Here is a 24640-nt window from a genome sequence, read left to right as displayed (position 1 = left end):
TGTTCTGCTCATTATGTTTATATCATCCGCGTATGCTGCTAATTGGGTAGATTTGTTTGTAAGTATGTTATTTCCGCTTACCGTCAACCGTCTAATTACATATTCAAGAACAAGATTAAAAAGCGTTGGAGCCAGTCCGTCGCCTTGTTTCAGTCCTTGCGTTATCGTAAACGCATCAGTGATCTGTCCTTGAATACATACTTGTGCTTCTGTTTCTGTCATTGTCATTTGCACTAGTCGTATTAATTTTGATGGTATGCCAAATTCTTCCAATATATTAGGTAGAATTGTTCTATCTATTGAATCATAGGCTTGTTTAAAATCTACAAAGAGATTGTAAACGTCCATGTCATATTCCCATGCTTTGGCTAGTATTTGTTTAACTGTAAATAGTTGGTCAATGGTAGATCTATTTTGCCTAAACCCTGCTTGATATTCCCCGATGATTTTTTCCGTGAGAGGTTGAAGTCTTCGATTAAGGATGTTTGTGAATATTTTGTATCCCGAACAAAGCAAAGAGATGCCTCTATAATTCTGACACAACAGTTTGTCTCCTTTTTTATGAATAGGGCAGATTATACTTTTCTTCAATTGTTGGGGGATTTTTTCTTCTATCCATATCTCTCGTATTAGCTGATACATCTGTTGTGTCAAATTCCTTCCTCCTTGCTTGAGTAGTTCTGCCGGTATTTTATCTATTCCCGGTGCTTTATGGCTTTTTTGTATGTGGATTGCCGTTTGGACCTCCTCTAGCGTTGGGGGTCTAGTTAATTCATTTTCTTCTCCATCTTCCCCCAGCTCTTGTTGTTGCACCTCCTGCCGTGCCTGCTGCTGCCTCTGTTGTTGTAATGGTGGTTGTGCCCCTTTGTTTAATACTTCCTTAAAATATGTCATCCAGGTTATCTTAATTTCGTCCATATCGCTAATGATTTCACCCTTCTTATTTTTGCAGAGGCTAGTCTTCGGTTTGTATCCCTGTCTTAAATGTTTAATAAGTTGGTATGCACTACGTGTTTCGTTTTCCTTAAACTCCCTCTCTATGTTTAGTATCCGTTGGTTTTCGTACTTTCTCTTTTTCTGCCTGCACAGTTTATCTGCTCTTCGTCTTTTGTTCTCAAATTCTGTTTTTCTCTCTCTAGTACGTCTGAGTATGTAATTCTTATGTGCTTCATTTCTTTCCTGTATAGCTTGTTTGCATTCTTCATCGAACCATGTTTCTTCTCTCCGTTGTGTCTTTGTTCCTATGACTTCTTTCGCTGTGTTTAGTATGATACTGCTTATGGTGTTCCATTGATTTTCTATTGTGGAGTCTGCTCTGTTTTCTTCTAGTAATTTTTCATCAACTGTTCTCTCAAATGTTTCTTGTACCTCAGGGACTTTTAGGTTATCTAAGTTTAGTTTTTCTTGTTTTGGATATTGTTCCTTTACCTGTCGACTGATTTTGCATCTAAACCGTGTCTGCACTAGTAGATGGTCTGAGTCACAGCTTGCGCCACGTCTGCTTTTTACATCTAATATACTCGTCGCCATTCTTTTTTCAGTCAGTATATGGTCTATTTGATTTATTGTGTTTCCGTCAGGTGATATCCAAGTGCCCTTATGTATGTCCCGATGTGGGAAGCATGTCGAACTGATAATCATATTCTTTCCAGCTGCGAAATCTATTAGAAACTGACCATTCTCATTTGTGTATCTATGCAAACTATGTTTCCCTATTACCCCTATGTACTCTTCTTCTTTTCCGATCTTGGCGTTTGTGTCGCCTATCACCATTTTAATGTCGTTTCTTGGTATTGAGTCATAGATTCGTTCTAGATCTTGATAAAAGGCTACCTTAGTGTCTTCTTCCTGTTCATTTGTGGGACAGTGTACATTTATAAGGGTTATGTTAAAGAAATGCGTTTTTATCCTAAGCTTACAGATTCTTTCATTGATGGCTTGAAAATCTGTTATCAGGTGCTTCATTTTATTATCTACGATAAAGGCTACTCCAAATTCTTTATTTCCTTCATCTTTACCGCTATACAGTATAGTGTCTGTTTTAGTGTCTCGGATACCTTTTCCCAACCATTTAGTTTCTTGTACTGCAGTGATTCCTATTTTATATCTTTTCAGTTCGTGTAGAAGGACCCTCTGTGCTCCTGGTAGAAAAACATTACATTTTATTAAATCTTCGATTAAATTATAGGTGTATGGAATGTATTTTGTGCACTCAAAGAAAGTGTGATTCAAATCACCCACCTTCTGACATTCAGTACAAAGATTTGAATCAAAAACTTTAATTCTTGATAGATGTAGAGGGAAACAAGCATGTCCAAACTTCATTCTAATTAATGTTGTTATATATCTTCGAGGTACTACATAATTTTTAAACCAATATATATTTGGAACAAAAGGTTGAATCAGTGAATACTGAGATTTGGATTGTTTACAAAGATCTCGCCATGATTGACTCCACTGATTTTTAACTCGATGCTTAATAGTGTTAACTAAATCAGATATGCAAAACTTACGATTATTTGAAGTACCATATTCAATAGCTTTTTTTAGCCAAACTATCAACATATTCATTATGCGTTAGTCCTATACTCTGGGCTAATTAGCAAAATACAAGGAAAAGTTATTTACCAGCAATTTTATTGCTGGAATCGAATCTTATTATTGTATGTATTAATAATATAGGTATGCAAAGTCTGCAGATAGTGTGCTACTTTTTTTATAAACAAAATGGCGCCCGAAAATCGTGTTTTTTTTTCAATTTTTGTTCTATAACTCCAAAGATTTTAACTTTACACCAAAAACACCCAAATAAAGATTCACCGCAATTAAATTCTGCATAGAGACGTGTTTTCCCCGATTCACTTCGACGAAAACTTTCCCCGGAAAAAGCGGGTTTTTCCAACAAAATCTTTAATTTTCAACTAAAATTTTAGATAAGTAATTGTTAATCAATAATTAAATTACTTGATAATGTAAAATCACTTTTCGTACAGATTATAATTCCAGAAGCCGATGGAAATTGAATGAACAGTTTAGCAACAATTGAATTGTGAATTAAAAATTTACGGTCGCTATAATAACGATAATAATTATGGTTTATAAGAATAACTATAATTTTTTCATAAAAAGGCACTATACCTATCTCATGTAATTTACAGAATTGAAATTGGACTATTTAAGCGGCCTCAGGAATATTTTATATTTATAAACAATTTTTTGGCTTATAAACAAATAGAATATCTCGGTAAGTATTAAACTAAATTAAATTGTGAAAACGGTATTCGAAAAACAGCAGCAGGACGCTTCTTTTAAAGAAAAAACGTTTAACTATAACGAGTGGTTCCTGAGATACAGCCGGTCAAAGTTGACCGGAATTTACGGCAAAGATATAAACAATAGGATCATAATTTTCAAACCATCACCTTTCTATTTTTGTCCTCTTTCTCCACACCAATTTTCGTATCTTTAAAATACTTATAATATATATTATTATAATAAAAACTATCAATAATACGTGCGAAAATTGCCAAAAATAGCAAAATTCCAATCAAAAATTAGGTTGGAGAAAATATAACCCTCAAAGTTCAAAATCGGTAAACGTTAAAAAAATGCATTTTCTAGGCTTTCCATGGAGCAATTTCCTTCATTCTTTTTTTGTTCCCTAATAACTCGAGTAGAGCCATCGATCTAATGCATTATTAAATGTCAAACTTGCTTTTGTTTTTTATAATGGATTAATTTATTTACAAGAAGAGAAAACTACATATTTTTTCCAGTTGTAGGTTTTTTTTTAGATAAACTTACTACAAGTGTACCTTTTAAAGTTAAAAACATAAATATTCTCATTTGAAAGTTGTATAATTATTTAAACAATTTTTATTTAAACAAATTAAAATTTTGTGTTATAATAAAAAAATTAATTTATTATAACAAAACAAAAGCAAGTTTGGCATTTAATGATGCATTAGTTCGATGGCTCTACTCTGAGTTACTTGGGAACAAAAAAAGAATGAAGAAAATTGCTCCATGGAAAGCCGAGACAATGCATTTTTTAACGTATACCGATTTTGAACTTTAAGGGTCACATTTTCTCCAACCTAATTTTTGATTGGAATTTTGCTATTTTTGGCAATTTTCACACGTATTATCGATAGTTTTTATTATAATAATATATGTTATGAGTATTTTAAGGTTATGAAAATTGGTGTGGAGAAAGAGGACAAAAATAAAAAGGTGATGGTTTAAAAATTATGATCCTATTGTTTATATCTTTGCCTTAAATTCCGGTCAAATTTGACCGGTTGTATCTCAGGAACTGCTCATCATAATTAAACATTTTTTCTTTTAAAAGAAGCGTTTTGCCACTGTTTTTCGAATACCGTTTTTACAATTTAATTTGGTTTAATATTTCCCGAGATATTCTATTTGTTTATAAGCCAAAAAATTCTTTATAATTTTAAAATATTCCTGAGGCCGCTTAAATTGTCCAATTTCAATTCTGTAAAGTACATTAGATAGGTATAGTGTCTTTATATAAAAAAATTATAGTTATTCTTATACATCATAATTATTGTCGTTATTATAGCGACCGTAAATTTTTAATTAACAATTCAATTGTTGCTAAACTGTTAATTCAATTTCCATCGAATTCTGGAATTACAATCTATACGAAAAGGGCTTTTGTATTACCAAGTTATTTAATTATTGATTAACAATTACTTATCTAAAACTTTAGTTGAAAATTAAAGATTTTGTTGGAAAAACCCGCATTTTCCGGGGAAAGTTTTCGCCTAAGTAAATCGGAAAAAACACGTCTCTATGCAGAATTTAATTGCGGTGAATTTTTATTTGAGTATTTTTGGTGTAAAGTTAAAATCTTTGGAGTTATAGAGCAAAAATTGAAAAAAAAACACGATTTTCGGGCGCCATTTTGTTTATAAAAAAGTAGCACACTATCTGCGGACTTTGCATACCTATATTATTAATATATACAATCTTAAGATTCGATTCCAGCAATAAAATTGCTGGGAAATAACTTTTCCCAAAAATGGTCTATTCTCCGATAATCAGCCCAGACTACTATATGAGCCTTAACCCACTCTACTTTTATTTTTATGAATTTCAAAAAGGATTTTCTTAATTAGTAGGATATAAATATTTGAATTGTTATTGGGAAAATCTATAGTTTGAATACCAAGAAGAACAGAGAGTGAATCGGAAATAATTGTTGTAGATATATCTTCTGATTCTTTAAAATATTGCAGCGCCTCATAAATTGCTATGGCTTCAGCACTCAAGATAGAAAAATCATGGCCTAACTTAAACATTTTTTTCTGTTTTAGTAGCAGGTATGTAAAAGGCACATCCAGTGCCAACTAACGTCTTAGATGCATCTGTATATATATTTACAGAGTCTGGCCAATTCTCTAAAAATGTTCTTATAAAGACCGATATTTAGGTAACGAATTTTCATTAAAGATTTCTGGCTGAGATATTTCCTTCTATAATTGAGTGGAATTTCTAAAGCTTCTACATGTAAAGCTTTATTTGGAGTTGATTTCATAGCTCCTAAACAGATACGGAGTCCTAAGTTCTGTACAACGTCTACTTTGTTTAAAATATGTTTAGAAGCTGAGCCATATAGAATACATCCATAATCAATTATAGATCTAATATATGATCGATAGAAAAGTAAGGAAGTTTCAACATCAGCTCCCCACCAAGTCCTTGAAATTGCTTTAAGAAAATTTAGACCCTTATTACATCGATTTATCATAAAGTCAATATGTAATTTCCAAGTCAATTTACGATCCAAAATCATTCCTAAATATTTAATGGAAGAAGAAAATGCGTAGTCGTAGCCATTAGGTTTTAAATTCTCTATTTTTGGAATATTATGTCGAGTGAAAATACATACAGTAGATTTGTTTTGAGCTATTTCGAATCCGTTTTGATTGAACCATGAATTAACACAACATTGAATTCGTCCTAAGGTTTGAACCGAGTTATCATAAGTTTTGGCCTGTGAATACAGAAGAAAATCATCAGCATATTGTATTATTTGAAATTTAAAGATGTCAGTAGGAACTTTATGCAAATCCGCAGTATACATATTAAACAAAAGAGGACTCAATACTGATCCCTGTGGAAGTCCTAAATTATTATATCTAGGACCTATCAGTTTATTATTATTAGTTCTTAGATATATCTTTCTGCAGGAATAAAAATGAGGCGGTATATGAAAATGTTTTATTAATTTTTCCCTTAAAATGTCAAGACTGACATTGTCATATGCACTTTCAATGTCTAAGCATATTGTAGGTAAATAAGTGTTGTTGGAAAATGTGTTTTGAATATCTGTTACTAGTGTAGAAAGTGCGTCTAAAGTACCACATCCTTTTTTATAACCAAACTGAAAATCTGGAAGAAGTTTATTTTTTTCTACCCACCATTCCAACCAGTGTTTTATCATTCGTTCTAGAGTTTTCAACATGCAGGACATAAGAGAAATCGGTCTATATGACTGAGCCAAATTGGAGTTTTTACCTGGTTTTAATATTGGTAAAACAATTACATCGTGAAATTGATCAATAACTGATTTATTACTGATTACATCATTAAAAATATCCAACATTAGAAGTTTGGCAATTTAGGGAGATGTTGAATCATTGGATATTTAATATTATCAAATCCTGGACTCGTGTTATTTCGATTTTTTAGAACAGTTTAGAACAGTTCTAGTTCTGTAAGATTAAAAGGTTCTAGTAAAAAATGGCTTTGCTTATCTTGAATATAATTATAGTACTAGGTGGTTTAACAGATGGCGGAGCAATTTTATCAAAGATTTCATCCTCTAAGGTGTTATCTAAATTGTATGCATTTGGAATTGATTTTCTATTTAGTTTCTGGCTTGCTTCCACAACGTTGTAGTAGGAGTATTTCTGTTTAGAGAAGACACAAAATCTTTCCAACTCTTTTTAGCTATCAATTTTAGATTCTTCTTAGTTTTAGCTATGCTAGCTTGACACTTTATATAACTTTCAAAATTAGTATTTTTAGTATATACTTCCAGTGCTTCTTGCCTTTCTTTAATCATTGTATCACATTCTGTATTCCACCAAGGTGGAGACCAACGAATTTTATTTTTAAAAGTTTTGTATTGCGGGATTGAAATGTGCGCAGCATAATTCATACTATCTATTAGAAAGCTATATTTATCAGATATACTGTCCATTTCGTAAACGCTATTGAAAAAATTTTTAACTGAGGTTGTGTATACAGTCCAATTGGCTTTTCTAATATTCCACTTACTTCTCGGTATAAACTCTTCATTTGTAGTACTATCTAATATTTCCATATTGATAATAAAATGATTAGAGCCTAGTGTGTCTGAATGTATGTACCAGTGGATTTTATTAGCTATGTCAGGAGTAACAAAGGTTACATCAATTGCTGAACTGTTTTGATCTGGTCGAGTTAGAACAGTAGGCTCACCGTTATTTATTACGATAAGGTTGAGATCATCTGCAGTATTAATAAGTTATGTTCCAACAGTGTCATTGTAACTAGATCCCCAAATAGTATGGTGAGCATTAAAATCTCCTCCTATAATTGCTGAATTATTAACTTGCGAGAAGATGTTTGTCCAATCATTTACTGAACTTTTACTTTTAGGAGGTCTATATATAGATAAAATATTAAGATCATTTGTTTTATATTTAATTGTTACACCACAAACTTCTATTTCCGTATTAAAATTAGAGTTTAAATTTAGTTCACTAAAAATAATTAAATTGTGGATGAGAATAGCTACACCACCGAAGCCATCATTTCTGCCTTTTCTAACCAAATTATAATTTTTAAAATGATAGCTAATATCTTTTTTGAACCATGTTTCACTAATTAGAAGGATGTCTATACTTTTATTATTTAAATAATGCATTAAACTACCTTTGTTTGATATAGCAGATCTGGAATTCCACTGACTTATTTTTAAATTATGTTGTATTGACATTATGAATTAGTTATGAACTGTTCTACTTCTTTAATAATTAATTTGTTGTCCAAGGTTGTCCATCGCTAGTTCAGTTTTATTTCCGATATTAGTATTCGGGGTATAAGAATTAGTTGGCAAGGGTTGAGACGGTCCAAAAGTGAAGGGGAACATCGGTTTATGAGATGTTGATTCTGAAATAGGTGAATTAGCTTTTCTTTTCTTTCCTGGCTGCTCATTTGAATTATTTATATTAGAGTTTGATTGAGTCAAAAATTGAGATCTTTTTATTTCTACAGCTGGTCGAGTCGGACCAATATTTTTATTATTATTATTAGTTGGTCGAGACGGAAAATCTTTTTCATTATTATTTAAACCAGAGAAAGAGTTGGGCCTGATGAGTGCCGAAAAGGAGTTTTCACATATTAATCTAGCTTCCACAAAAGTAGTTTTTTGTTCTATCATAATACTTTTAATTTTCTGTTGTTTTTCGTAAAATGGACATTTTTTTGATATTGTCACATGTTCGTTATTTTTGCAATGTATACAGAACATACTTTTCTCACAATGATGATCTTTACTTTTAATTTCACCGCACTGTATACATAGTTCCTGTGTATTACGGCATTGGTTTGAAACATGTCCAAATTTTAAACACTTATAACATTGTACAACTCGGCCAAAAAAACTGTTCAACAGGAAAATATACTCTATTAAAGGCAACATAATTCGGTAAAATATTGCCTTCAAAAGTTATAATTATAGTTTTTTTGTCCACATACTCAATTTTGTCTTCTTTTTGTACCCTACGTTTAGTCCTATATGTACTTAAAACATTAGAAGGAGTTTCGATGTTATCCATAAGATATTTAACATCATATCTAGTGTCAACGTCTTTCACCACACCTTTTATTTCTAATAAATGAGTAGGAATATATGCTTTCAAATTTTGTTCTTTAAGTGAGCTGTTATTGACTAGGTTATTTGCCTCTAACCGAGAAGTAAGCAAAACTTTTACACGATTCCTACCTATACTTTTAATTTCTCGAACATTCGTAAGTTTTAATTTCTTAAAAGTAAAGTGACCAATTCTCATTGCATGTAATTTTCCCAAATTAAGATCATCACCAATCCTTTCAATATAAACCCAAATATTATCAAGATTATACTTATCTGAAAGCAAATTGAATTGTTTAATGTTCGATCTCGCGTTTTGACCATCATCTTGCATGTTAAATTCCATTTCACTAATAATATCACCATTGTCCGCAGTCACTCGCGTCAAAAGAGACGTTCCTGACTCACTTTTATCCCCCATTTAGGGGGAAATCAGTTTTAAACCACTATATACGTAAATGTTTTTGTTTATAAACACTAAATTAATTATTAATCACTAGTTTATCCTCCAAAAAACACCAAAACTTTTATTTTTTACAGGAGCAGATCAAAATATCAACATCAACTTTGACAGTTATTTTGACAATGAATATCAGGGTCATCACTGCAAAAAACAACAGACTCTGATTTGGAAAACTGTGCAAAAGATACTGGCCTCAAATACAGCAGAGACGTGGACGCTGTTGAAATAGTAAGAGAAATTGGAAGTTTCAAATTCCATATGAACGAGCTGTTTGAACAGTTGGGCTCGGCATTCCACTTAGAAATTTTGCATGCAATTCATAAGTACCAGCTAAGAGATGCTTACCGAAATATTGAAATTGCTCTTACAGAATTTACCTTACAATGCCCGTTAGCGTTGCATCATGTGAAAGGACATTTAGTAAACTTAAACTTATTAAGAACTATTTACGGTCGAGAACTGGCCAAACACTCATGAGCAATCTGGCAATCTTATCAATTGAATACGAAACAGCTTCAAAACTTAAGGGGGCGGTAGCATTGAATTTCGCCAAGGGCGCAGGAATGGCAAGATACGTCCCTGCATATAGGAACATTTTATGAACCTTAAATCAAAAGATTTGTATTGTATCGACCTAGTATTTGGAGGTGTGCAATAAGCTATGAAAAATGAAAACCTCGTAAATAATAATAAACACAACCTCATTTGAGATGAAAAACACGTATATCAAGATATACGAGGTTATCATAGTTACTTGGGCAAAGGCTCTATATACTGCAAGGATATTTACGTGTTTTTCATAGTTAACATTTGTATTTCCAATTTAATTGCAACATTTAACACTTTTAGCTCTGTGCCAATATCAGATATTTGTCTCAATGTCTCGAATTAAAAATACGTAACGTAATTTTTGTTTTTAGGTTATATTATGCAGAAAATCAGTTTTTTGCCTCTCCGGAAAATTGTAATTTCATGAGATACGAGGTTTTCACACTAAGCCATCGATATGTGATTCAAAGTTCAAAATATCTCGATAAAAACTGGCTTATCGAAAAAGTACTAATAAGAGGCCCACAAATTGCATTATTGCTCAATAGTTTTATTTGACGAACATGACTGTTCACACAAAAATGATCCACAACATAAGTGTGCAGGTTGAAAATTGTTGTTGTTGGCATGCAAAAATGATGTAGTAATCAGGTTCAGCTTGGTTATGTCTGTGGAACTTATTCAATAAGCACTTCAATTCCAGCAAATGTGAAGTGTGTGGATACCTACAACACTTTTAAAAGATGACTGTTTATCATAAAGTGTCGCGTTCATTTATTTTTTTAAAATATCTATTTTAAATTAAAAGTCTATATTTCTCAATGAATTGTTTCAATATGATGGACTTAGTCAGATGAATAGAATGCTGTTATTAGAATTTATAGAAATGTATCCTAGTTTTCGGTGTGTATGGATGATTAAAAGTCGCAAGTACAGTGATCAACTTAAGAAAGACAAAGCATATTGTCGACCTAATCTGTAAACTGCGTAACTCCATTTATCAAAATTTTACAGGAGAGCAAAAAACTATCTCTCCAAAGATTAATGCGAATACTATGTATCCCATTTTAAAAGATATGTTTGTAAAACGGAAATATTTTATAGATACACATATTACTAACATCTTGTATATTGTTTAATAAGTATTTAGTATTACTTACTACCACCAACTTTTTCTTGTCGTGTGGGATGAAAACTGGGGAGTTACGAATTTTTCGTACTAAATTTGGCGACAAGGGAGATACGGTGTATAAAAGAGGTCGCTATTTACTCATCTGGTAAAAATATGCATGCGCTACCTTTTTTAAACGATAAGTAAGGACTTTTTAAAACAGATGGCAGTAATAACTCATTTTCAGAAAATTATGGAGTTACGCAGTTTACAGATTAGGACAACGATATGAGAGTCTATTGGCAAAGTTAAAAGAAGTTGATGCTGATGCAACAAAAGAGACAGTAAAGAAAAATATTGACTCATGAAGAATAGGCTACAGAAGAAAATTAAAAAAAGTTAGATCAAAACATTGCAGCAAAGAATATATCGATGGGTTCGAGCGAAAACCTGATACTAAAAATAACATTGTTTCGAGATAATCGCGATTAAAGATTTTAGGAAGTTTGAAGAAGTTTTCAAATCGTCATAGAAAGTTTAATGACGATTTGATTGAACTTCCTATGACGATTTGAAATCTTCTTCAAACTTCCTAAAATCTTTAATCGTGATTATTTCGAAACAATGTTATTTTTAGTTATCGGGTTTTCGCTCGAACCCCTCGATATACTCGCCTAGAAGAAGCTTTTATATGGAACAGATGACAGGGGTGTTGCGGCCGCGGTGTAGGCGGTGGTGAGATTGCATAAGCTCCATAGTCATTGTCAGGTGTATGCACCTACTCAGTGGGAACACAAAATCCTATGCTAAAACGTTACAAGGCAGTACCCTTCTACTCATATATATATATATATATATATATATATATATATATATATATATATATATATATATATATATATATATATATATATATATATATATATATATATATTCTTTGATTGCAGCTCTGGAAGTTATGATGTATAAATACCAAATCTCTGGTATTATGATGATCTGCCATTTTTGAAGGATAACGAAACCACACATTCTAATGACTAGTGTATCAAATGTAGAGAATAGCGATGATTCTTATTATGGTAATGGCAATATACCCAGGAATGTTTGATTTTATGGCAAACACTGCCGCTACTACACACAAATAAATTCGTTTCATATTCTGACAAACTACTAAACATAACTGAAGTATGTGTAACTTGTGTTCGTCACTTTTGTTCGAACAGACTTGCTTGTCAAACAATAACGCAATTTGTGGGCCCCTTAAGAGGCTTAAGTGTTTTAAAAACATTGTGTTTAACTAATGGTACCACAATAATAATTTAATTGGAACATACACAAATATTTGGGGTGTTTTAAGGAAACAAAACTACCATAAAATTTTTATGGGGGGCACAAATTACACAGATATTTTTTTAAGATGTTCCTGCCATAAGAAAGCCACATGTCCATTTTCAGTATAAAGTCTAACAGTTTCCGACATATTACAAAAAAATCGATTTTTATTTTGTAACTTTATACTCAATATTTCGATATTGACATTTAGTCTGTATATCATTGCACATTGATCTTTAAAAATATATTAATGTTTGAATGTTACCTGTAGGTAGATGGAATGAAGAAGATGAAGAAGAAATTGCTCCAAAACAGCCTCGTCCTTCTGGAGGTGCTGCCATAGCACCTCCACCAAGTCTTCAAGAACCATCAGATCCAGTTCCTATTATTCCTACTAAACCTCAACCAGCTTCTAGTTATGGTGGTTCAGTTGCTGCAAAAATTATGGCAAGATACGGATTTAAAGAGGGACAAGGTCTGGGTAGAATGGAACAAGGCATGGCCAGTGCATTACAAGTAGAAAAAACTTCCAAGAGAGGAGGAAGGATTATACATGAAAAAGAAATTTTGGCCCCTCCTACAATAGATCAAGTAACACAACCTCCTACTATCACAGAAATAATGAAAAATCCTAGTAAGGTAAATATATTTTTATACGACCGTTTAATAATATGCCCATTATTCACTAGTTTTGAATAGATAATAACACCCATTACTTTACCCGTAAGTATGCTTCTTTTCATGAGCATTTTTCAGTGCGTCATAAATGATAGCATAAGTCCATGATAATATACATTTTAGTGACATGACATTTTAGTTAAATCTGACAGTTGCCACATTTTATTTGCAATATGGCATAAAATCAAATCAATTGTGTTTATTGCATTTATAAAATGGTATTTTCTTTGATTTATATAGTCTTATAAATTGTTCAGATTATATTCGTAGATATATTATATAATTCGCAAATTATTTCATTTTCGATTATGGCGCCATCTATTGACAACTAGAATAAATGTTATAAATGTCACCGACGAAATGTAATCACCGACGTGCGTTTTTCTGTCACATACAATTTAATGCGTTAGAAAGAAATCGAAAAACTGTGACGCACTGAAAGATCCTCACGAGAAAAAGCATAATATTCTTGTTCTCATGATCATTTTTCAGTGCGTAACAGTTTTTCGATTTCTCTCTAATGCATTAAGTTAGATGAGACTTCATTACAATGCATCATTACAATGGTTATATACATAAGATGTCTATTCCTAACCTACCTTTGATTCGTTGATATTTAGAATGCGCGTTTTTTCTAGCCAATCAAATACACGTATTACGAACATTTGACAAAAACTTCGTCCATTTTGGCCATTTTTTAGAAGTGTCAAAGAGTCATGTGACGGTTATTATTCAGGTCAGTATTTTGTGTACCTGTCATTTTGAAATTTCGAATTCGACTTCACTTGTGTTTCACAACGTCTTTGTGCATTATTTTGTGTTTTGGTTTAGAATTTAGTTCGTTAAAAGTTAGTCATTGGCGTGAGGAGACTAGAGACATTCGATTTGTACCGAAGAGTGCTAAATATCTCATGAGTAGATAGAATAGCCAACGTGGAGGTAATGAGACTTACGCATAAGGAACGAGAACTAACAAATAAGAAGAAAACTGAGATATATGGGACATGTGATGAGAGATGTATATCTAATACTCCAGGTCATTATGCAAGAAAAAGATCCATAGTAAGGAGACGTAACTCATGGCTGAAGAACCTTAGGAACTGGTTTGGATGTAATAACAATGAATTATTTAGAGCCGCTGTTTCAGAAATAAAGATCTCTCTGATGATTGCTAACTTTTGAAGCGGAGACAGCACCTAGAGAAGAAGATAAAAACACAGTTTATGGACAGTTTTGTGTCATTTTTTAATGTTTCCATATTTATAAATTTAATTAACAATATTGTTTACTTTTTAATTTTATTCCCCTTTATAAAAAATACCTACATGTTAACATATTGTGTAAAAATCAAATCTACTAACTTACTAATTAGTTTAATTCCACAAGCTTTTCACCTATGGCTAAGTACGATTGTGGCATCTGTCAGATTCGTCAATAATTACATGAAATAAGTCTCGACACACCCAATACAGTATATGACGTCATAATTAATGACGCACTGAAAAATGATCATGAGAACAAGAATATACTCATTATTAGCAAATAAAATTACTTAAACTTGTTTGTTTAATAAAATATTCATTGTAATTTATATCAACAATGAAGTTTGAAAAATGTTTAAAGGATTTTTAACTGTAACAATGGGTTAGTATAATATATATTTTTCGTTTAAACTTCAACATTTGACATTTTAAGATTGATGTTATTAAAGGTATGCATAAACAATGCGTACTAATTCCGTAAAAGGGTTAACGGATATGACATTTATATCAATGAATTCTGTTTCACTTACTGTTGATTGTACAATAGATTTTTATTGGGAGCAAACGTTCTTTTTCATACCCGTGTTGAGCTGCCCCCCCCCCCCCACTTGCAAAACTTAAAAAACAAATAGCCCTGATTTATGAGCTTTCATATTCCGCAAACTAAAAATTTTGAGCTCGTTCCACTGAGCAGGAATTTAATACTTTAGTGGGGGGGGGGCTGAGTCAGCCCCCCCCCCCACTACTTAAAAATAGGAATATTGAATCGGTTTTTGCGGCAGAATTACGAGCTATTTATGAGCTCTTGAAATTATAGTTTCGATTTTTGAGCTCACCCCCTTCACCCCCCAAACAACCCTTTAATTGATTTAACTTAAGAGAAAAATGCTGAGAAAACTTAAAATATATCGTATTGCGGATATAATTCCTATAGCTTATATACTCTAAGAATAAACTATTAAATCACGTGCATTTCGATTATTGAGCTACAACCCCTTCGCAAGAAAACCACCCTATCTTCCCAGCTTAAGAGAAAGTTGTACGTAAAATGCATTAAATTAATTATTTGGCGACTACATATCATTTAATAATTTAAAAGTTCCCAAATTACGCGCATTTAGATCAGTAAATTGCAATTTATTTTGTATAGTGCAGTCACTGAAGGTAAAAATCAACGATTACCTTCAATTTCGGTGAACCTTCATCAATTTTCACGAAAATTGGTCAGTGGTTAGAGGATACCTCAAGAAAAGAAAGTGACATGGTACCTACCACCTTGCGCCTTTACCCTGAGGGTGGATACCGCCTCTTCTCGGGGGTGAAAATTATTTTATAAAAAATAACTGCACAAATCAATAAAAGAACAAATTAAAAGCAAAATTTATTATATAAAGTTATTAAAATAAGTCAATACTTTTTAAGTTATTAATGATCAAAGATTTTAATTATTCGTGAAAAAAATGCATGTTTTGAAGCGGTTTTTCGTAAATCACTGAAAAACTAAGTTTTTACAAAAAAGTTTTTTTATGGCTTTGGCAGTTTGCCATACAGCCAGTTACATGATCTTTTAATTTCATTAGGAGCAGTGAAAAGTTTATGAATTTTTGCAATTGAATAGACTAGAATAGATAAATTTAAAGTTGGAAATCAATACAACAATTAGTGAAAAGAAGAGAAAATATATATACATACACATTAACATGGGTCACACGCTTCACGTCCAGGGGCCCATCAGGACATTATAATATAAAACATACACAGGAAAACTAGGCCACGGTAAATAGGATTAAACATATAAAGGAGAGAAAACAAAGGTAAACAGTAAAAACAAATTATTATTATTTTCTTTCCAACTAAAGAAAAATATTACATTTGGCCAAAAAATCGATTATCCAGTCGTAAATTAATCTATTTTGAGTCGCTAGAGCAGATAAAACGTTAAACGGAGATTTACCGGTAATATGAACTATATTATTATATAATAAGGTGGATTCTAGATTATATTTGGCACAACCAAAAATTACATGATCTAGGTCGCCTTCTACTCCACATTCCACACAGTTTTTACTCTCAACCACATGAATTCTTGCAAGATGAGCAGGAAAGCAAGCATGTCCAAATTTTAGCCTAGTATAACGCCTTGGGACATTATAAGTTCTATGCCAATATGAAACAGGGACAGTTGTGTGTAAAGAAGTGTATCTATTTGGGTTGGTAAAGCAAAACTCAGACCATAGGTCACTCCATTTATGTTTCAAGACTGCCTTACGTGTGGCAACCAAATCAGAAATACTTGGTAGATATTCTGTGGTATCCCCTGAATAAATACTTAATTTGGCTAATTGGTCCACATGCTCATTATGTTTAATCCCAATGTGTGCTTTGGCCCATATAAATATCACATTTTTTTTATTTTCTTTAAATTGTTTCACCAATTTTTTAATTAATATTATATAGGGATTGGAGTATGTGGTTGGAAAAATAGGTTGGTTAATATCTGTGAGAACTGACATCGCATCTGTAACAATAATAACGGAGGATTCCCTGTTAGAAACAAAAACTAGGGCTTGATATATGGCAATTGCTTCCGCACTAAATATGGAAATATTTGCTTTTAATTTGAACATTTTTTCTACCTTTTCCATGGGGATGTAAAAGGCACATCCTGTACCGTCTTCTGATTTGGAGGCATCCGTGTAGATAGTACTGTAGTAATCCCAATTGGATAAGATGCTTGTTATAATGTTGTTATTTGCTCTTCCAGTGTTTACATAATTTGGTTTAATAAATTTAACGTCATAAAAAAATGTTTCAAAATCATTTATATCTGTGTGTGATTTTAAGTTAATAGCTTCATCAGCAGAAACTGTGTTTTCTCTAAGAGCTTCACATAGGGTTGGAGAGTTTTTCTTTACCCAATATTTATTCGTTAAATCATAATTGTTTAAATTTATAAATTCGGTATAAAGGAAAGTGTTCTGGTGTTTAATTTTCAGTAAAAATTTTTCGGCCAGGAAATGTCTTCTAAGAGAAATTGGAGGCTCAAGTGCTTCAACATAAAGGGGCTCAATAGGAGTTGTCTTCATGGCACCAATACAGATCCGCAGACACTGGTTTATAAATATGTTTAATTTGTTTAGTAAGTTCTTGCTGGCAGATCCATATAACCAATATCCATAATCTACGATAGAGCGAATGTACGTCCTATAAAAAAGTAAGGAAGGAACATCTGTTCCCCACCAAGTTTTAGTTGTCATTTTCAGAAAGTTTAGGCCTTTTTCACATCTATTTAACATATATTCTATGTGAAATTTCCATGTGAGTTTGTCATCCAGTATAATGCCCAAATATTTAACTACCTTTTTAAAAGGAATTTCTCGCTGTTTTACTATAAATGTTTCTATATTGGGAATATTATGTCTACTGAAAATGATCATTGCTGATTTTGTGGTCGACAGTTGAAGGTGGTTTTCTTCCAACCATATTTCTACAACATTGTAAGTATCCATTAAAAATCCAAAAGCTTCATCTCTCTTCTTTGTTTCGCAGTATATGCTGAAGTCATCTGCATATTGGATAATCTTAAAAGGATATTTTTCCAACTTTAATTTATGTAGGTCAGCTGTGTATAAATTGAAAAGAAAAGGACTTAAGACAGCTCCTTGTGGAATTCCTGTAAAAACATATCTTGGGCCTAATAAATGGTTGTTAAAATCCCTGACATAAACATGTCTTTTATAATCCGATAATAGCATATACTATTGCCTTAGGAATTTTAAAATCAATAATCATTTTTTTACTCAAAATATTTAAGCTTAAGGTGTCATATGCTTTCTCAATATCAATAAAAATTGTTGAAAGATAGTTATTTCTAGAGAAATTATTTTGAATATTTGTTACTAAGGTTGTAAGTGCATCTAGCATACCCACTCCTCTTTTGTATGCAAATTGATAGGGCGTAAGCAGGTCTTTTTTATGTAGCCACCATTCTAGCCTATGTTTTATCATACGTTCGAAAGTATTTTGCACACGTGATAGCAGAGAAATCGGTCTATACGAATGGGCCAAATTAGGGTCTTTACCTTGTTTAGGAATCGGTGTGATTATAATTTTTCTAAAGTCTTCAATGCAAGCATCTCATCAAAAATTTGTAGAAGAAACCTTTTTGCTATAATTGGTAGGTTCTCTAACATTGGAGACTTTATTTGATCAAAACCTGGGGCAGTACATTTTTTATTTATTAAAGCATAATTTAGTTCATTAATGTGAAAATTATTTGCCAAAAAGTGATTTTTATCTAAGAACGTTTGTTCGATATTTACAGTGGAAGGAACAGTCTGGGGAGCTACATGATTAAAAAATTCATCTATTAAATCATCATTATGTGGCTTACCCAGGTTTATTGTTTTACGATTCATTTTTTTTTGCTTGTTTCCATATCATGCTCGCTGGAGTATTTTTGTTGAGATTGGAACACCATTCAATCCAACTTTTTTTAGCTTTTTCTTTTAATGTTCGTTTAGTAAGTGCCATACATTTTTGGTATGCAAGAAAATTATCTTTTGTGGGGGTTTCTTTGTATACTTGTAGTACATGTTTTCTTTCAGAAATTATGTTGTCACATTCTGCATCCCACCAAGGTGAAGGTGTTCGATTTTTGCACTTAAATGGTCTGTATTCTTTTAAAGTTCTTTGTGCTGCATTATTTATACAATTGATTAAGAATGCATATTTTTCTTTGGTGGTTGGATATTCTGCATCAGTAAAATTATAAAAGTAGTCTTCCACAATCTCTTTATATTGCTCCCAATTAGCTCCTTTTAGGTTCCATCTATATCGCGGAATTGTGATATCCTGCGGAATTTCTTGCATTGCAAGAGTTATTTTTATCATAAAATGATTCGATCCTAGTGTGTCAGAGTAAACTGCCCAATCTATATCACTAGCTACATCCGAGGAGCAAAAGGTAACATCTATCATAGAATCATTGCAGCCTGGCCGGGTAATGCACGTAGGTTCGCCCGTATTCATAACTACAAAATCACAATTATTGCTTGCTTCAATGAGTTGTTTACCAATAGAATCGTTTTTATGCGATCCCCAGGTAGAATGATGCGCGTTAAAATCCCCACCAATAATACATGGAGTTGGAAACTGCGAAAAGATATTTACCCAATCAGTCGTTTTGGTTTTAATGTCCGGTGCCCTATAAACGGAAATTATACTTAAAGTTTTATTGTTGAATTTAATATTAATACCACAAACAAGAAGGTCGACATTAAAATTGGAAACTATGCTGAATTCTAGGTGTGAAATCGATTTTTTGACCAAAATGCAAACTCCAGAAAAACCATCTTGTCTATCCTTACGAATTACATTATAACCTACAAAACTATATACTTTGTTGGGTTTAAACCATGTTTCACTTATTATTGCCACATAAATATTATTATTTACAAGATAATGCATTAAACTATTTTATTGGAAACAGCAGAACGTGCGTTCCACTGACAAATATTTAATGTCTTTAGTAACGGAGTGAAGGTTACTTTTTACATGTGTCCTCCAACACTTTATTTATTCCTGTTTGAATTAAATCATTATTTAAATTTTTTATATCTTCAATAGTATGAATACTTTTTAAAAACTCAATTATGAAATCTGCAATTGACTTTACAATGTTTTTATTATTTAAATCTTGATAAGTTGGTGGATTTTATTATTTCGAGGCAGTGGTTGATTAGGGCCAAACTGAAAAGGGAACATCGGTTGTGGAGGAGTGTCATTAGAAATTCGACGTTTTTTATTGCTGTTGCCGGTAGGACTACGTGTAGGATGTGTGGGCAAAACATAATGGCTATTTTTCTTAAAATTGGAGTGTAAACAGGAGTTAGAATTTCCAGACCTGGATTCAACTGCTGGTAAAGGCGGAAAATTTTCGTTGGACAAAATAGAAAAACTATTGTTAACAGATATTCCCGAATAAGACATTTCATATTTTTCTCTTGCTTCAATAAAGGAAATATTCTCCACAACCATAATATTCTTAATTTTACGTTGTTTCTCATAATGCGGACATTTTCTTGAAATGGAAACATGGTCATTAGTTTTGCAATATATACAGCGAATTTCTGAATCGTTACAAACGTGATTTTCGCCTTTTACGTTACTACATTTAATGCACAATTCCTCAACCTTTTTACAGTTCCCGGAAATGTGTCCAAAGAGCAGACACCGGAAGCATTGCGTAATTCTGCTGAGAAACCGCTCTACCGAAAAATAAACACTATTTATTGAAATATAATTGGGTAAAGTATTCCCTTCAAAGGTTACAATAACGGTTTTTTGGGGACATACTGTATATCACCATCCTTTTCTATTCTACGATGTGTACGTTTAACATCAACTACTGTTGCGGGAGATGTTATGTTATCTAAAATATATTTCGTATCGTATTGAGTATCGATATGTATCCCGAATGAAGTACGTGCCTCCTAGTGGCGGGATACGGGCAACAATACATTGGCTTATAGGGCAGTCCTTACAGTAGGGATCCTGGCCTATACAGAAAAATGCAGGCGGGTGTGGGGTAATACTGCACTTTGGTTGCATTGGTGGTGTATTGGCTAAACGTGCAGGACAGGGCAGGGTATGGTGCTGATAGAAAAGGCATTCAGGCATCAAATATCCAAAAATCTTTTCAGGCCATAATAATGAAAAGACCTTCTCCAAACGAAATAAAAACTTATACTGAAATGATGGCATCTCCTGAGGTAAAATGTTCCGGAAGTAAAATGAGCCTCCATTCGGATCTCCGGGTGAGGACTATCTCAGGGGGAACACCATTGCAGGTTAGAAAAATCAGGATAGGGTCTTGGAATCTTGGTAGTCTTACAGGTAAGAGTCTGGAGTTAGTGGATGCGCTCAAACGAAGAAGAGTTCAAATTGCTTGTATTCAAGAAACTAGGTGGAAAGGACAAAGGGCGAAAGAACTAGGTGATGGATATAAATTGTGGTATGTAGGGAGTAGTAACACTAGAAATGGAGTTGGTATAATTGCTGATAGTGAAATGAAAGATAACGTAGTAGATGTTGTAAGAACGAGTGATAGAATGATGTCAGTGAAATTTGTAATTGATAAAGAGGTATTGAATGTTGTGTGTGTGTATGCTCCTCAAACAGGTCTGGGTGAGAATGAAAGAAGAGCTTTCTATGATCAATTGGGAGACATACTGAGTGATATTCCAGCGGAGGAGAAAGTTATAATAGGAGGTGATTTCAATGCACATGTGGGCCAAGCCAAGACAGGATATGAAACAATACATGGGGGATTAGGCTTTGGAACTAGAAATGAAGCTGGAGATGACATGCTAGAATTAGCAACAGCATTGGATATGGCGATTGTTAACACATTCTTTAAAAAGAGAGAAACTCAACTTATTACCTACAAAAGTGGACAACATCAATCCCAAATAGACTACTTCATGATAAGGAAAGAAGACATACGTGAATGCAAGGACTGCAAGGTAATAGTTAGTGAGACAGTAAGCCAACAACATAAGCTGCTTGTTCTGGACATCGAAGTAAAAAGCGAAACTAAACAAAAATATCGGAGAGGACCACAAAAAATCAAGTGGTGGATGCTAAAAGATGAGAAGGAAGGTCTATTCAGGGAAAGAATAGTAGAAAAAATATGTTGGAACATGAAAGGAAGCCCTAACACAATTTGGAGAAAAATGGCCAATATTATTAGAGAGACGGCTATTGAAATACTTGGGAAAACGTCAGGAAAGAAGTTTGAAGATAAAGAGACTTGGTGGTGGTCAAATGAAGTACAAGGAAACATAAAAGAGAAGAGAAAATTATATAAAAAGTGGCAAGAAACCAGATCGGACATAGATCTTCAAAACTATATGGTCGCCAAAAAGAAAGCGAAAGTAGCAGTAGCAAAAGCTAAAGCAGAAGCGTATTCAAACCTATACGATCAACTTGATACCAGGGAAGGCGAAACGAAGATATATAAAATAGCCAAACAGAGAGCAAAGAAAGCAAAAGATTTTAATCAGATTAGATGTATCCGAGATGAAAATAATAAAATACTAGTTCACGAAAGGGATGTCAAAAAGAGATGGAGAAAGTACTTTGACAGCTTATTAAATGAAGAATTTGACAGACAGCCTGTAGAGTCAACGGAGACAGTAGCAGCAATGGTCACCAAAATAACCAACGAGGAAGTGGCTCAAGCGCTTCAAAAAATAAAGAAAGGAAAAGCGGTAGGACCAGATGATATTCCTGGGGAAGTATGGAGAGCATTGGGAGAGACAGGAACAAGGTGGCTAGCAGGTCTATTTAATAGAATTATGGAAGTTGGACAAATGCCAGACGAATGGAGAAGCAGTATACTGGTACCTGTTTACAAAAACAAGGGAGATATACAACAATGTACAAACTACAGGGCTATAAAACTGCTTAGCCACACCATGAAAATATGGGAAAGAGTAATTGATAGACGGATACGTGAAGAAACCGAAATATCCGAGAATCAATTTGGCTTTATGCAGGGTAGATCAACAACAGATGCAATTTTCATTATAAGGCAGTTGATGGAAAAATACAGGAGTAAAGAAACAAACGCTCATATGGTATTCATTGATCTTGAGAAAGCATATGATAGAGTTCCTCGAGAGATTCTGTGGTGGGCACTCAATAAGAAAGGAGTCCCTGGTGAATATGTAAAGATTGTGAGGGATATGTATGAGGGAGTAACGACTAGTGTTAGGACAGGTGTGGGAGAGACTGATAAATTTCATGTGAAAGTAGGATTGCATCAAGGTTCTGTGCTTAGTCCGTATTTATTCTCATTAGTTTTGGACCAGATAACAGCGAAAATACAGGGTAACATTCCATGGTGCTTAATGTATGCTGATGATGTCGTGTTAGTAGGAAATAGTGAAAGAGACTTAGAACAAAAACTGGAACAGTGGAGACAAGCTCTGGAGGAAAAAGGTTTAAAACTTAGTAGGACAAAAACAGAGTATTTGGAATGTTCATTTAAAGATGGAGCTACTACAAATAAAATGGTATCTTTGGATGGTGAAATGATTGTAAAAAGCAATAGTTTTAAGTACCTAGGATCGGTATTACAGAGTAATGGAGAAATAGATGGAGATGCATGCAGTAGAATTAGGGCTGGATGGATGAAGTGGAAAGAAGCGAGTGGTGTGTTGTGTGACAGAAAAATTCCAATGAAGCTGAAGGGAAAATTCTATAAAACAGCCATAAGACCAGCTATGATGTACGGAACTGAATGTTGGGCAGTGAAAAAGAAAGAGGAACAGCGAATGCATGTGGCGGAAATGAGAATGCTTAGATGGATGAGTGGAGTGACAAAGAAGGATAAAATTAGAAATGAGTATATTAGGGGAAGTCTAGGCGTGGCACCAATTGATGCCAAAATGAGAGAGCATAGGTTAAGATGGTTTGGTCATGTTCAACGTCGAGACGTTAACCACCCAATACGAAGAATAGCTGAAGTGCAGATTCCTGGAAGGAGTAGGAGAGGAAGACCAAAGAAGAGCTGGGGGGAGACGATAAGGCAGGACATGTTGGTAAAGGGGATTAACATTGATATGGCCCAAGATAGAATTGTGTGGAGAAATGCAATTAGGGAAGCCGACCCCGCATAGGGATAAGGCAAAGAGAATGATGATGATTGAGTATCGATATCTTTTATCAAACCCTTAATTTCCAATAAATGATTTGGTATAAACGCTACAAGATCATTTTCTGATAAAAGAGGATTGTTTACTAAAGCATTGGCATCAGAACACGTTTTTAGACAAACTTTTATTCTATTTTTTCCAACGCTTCGAATTTGAATAATATTCTTAACGTTCAATTTCTTATGTAATAAATCTCCAATAAATAATGGATGTAAACGACCTGCATTTTGAATATTTTTTCGTTCGATATAAACACAAATATTATTTAAATTATACTTATCTCCATTTCTTAGGTTAAAAAGTTTAGGTATTTTGTTTTGTTTATGAATATCCTTTTCCTTATCACTAATGAGCTGACGACTGGTTCCAGCTGTTGCTCCAGAACAAGAAGTGGTATCCATCTCTTGTACGGAGACCGATTCATAATTCGCATCACTTTTAGAGTTATTTACACTCACTGTCTCGTTAATCGTTACACCTAACGGCGTCTTTATTTTTACAGCTTCCCCCATTTAGGGGGAGCTATTTACACTCCGTACACTTTATCACAAATAGAGTTTAAACTAGTTTACAAAGTAAAAATTAAATATAAATAGCCGATATCGGTAATTATCACTGGTTTGGTTGATAGAA

At 33.2% G+C, this 24640-nt stretch overlaps 1 protein-coding gene across 1 annotated transcript in view; it reads left to right on the top strand.

Moving 5' to 3' along the window:
• Positions 1 to 24640, top strand: part of LOC114337780 (splicing factor 45) — a 56179-nt gene that overhangs the window by 15214 nt on the left and 16325 nt on the right. The window contains exon 2 of the mRNA XM_028288315.2: positions 12617 to 12984. Coding sequence (XP_028144116.1) covers positions 12617 to 12984 — 368 coding nt within the window. The remainder of the gene's footprint in view (positions 1 to 12616; positions 12985 to 24640) is intronic.

The sequence above is a fragment of the Diabrotica virgifera genome, chromosome 7, assembly GCF_917563875.1.
Source record: "Diabrotica virgifera virgifera chromosome 7, PGI_DIABVI_V3a".
NCBI lineage: Eukaryota > Metazoa > Arthropoda > Insecta > Coleoptera > Chrysomelidae > Diabrotica > Diabrotica virgifera.
Note: the sequence above shows the minus strand (reverse complement) of the source record. Positions and strands in the feature narration are given on the sequence as shown.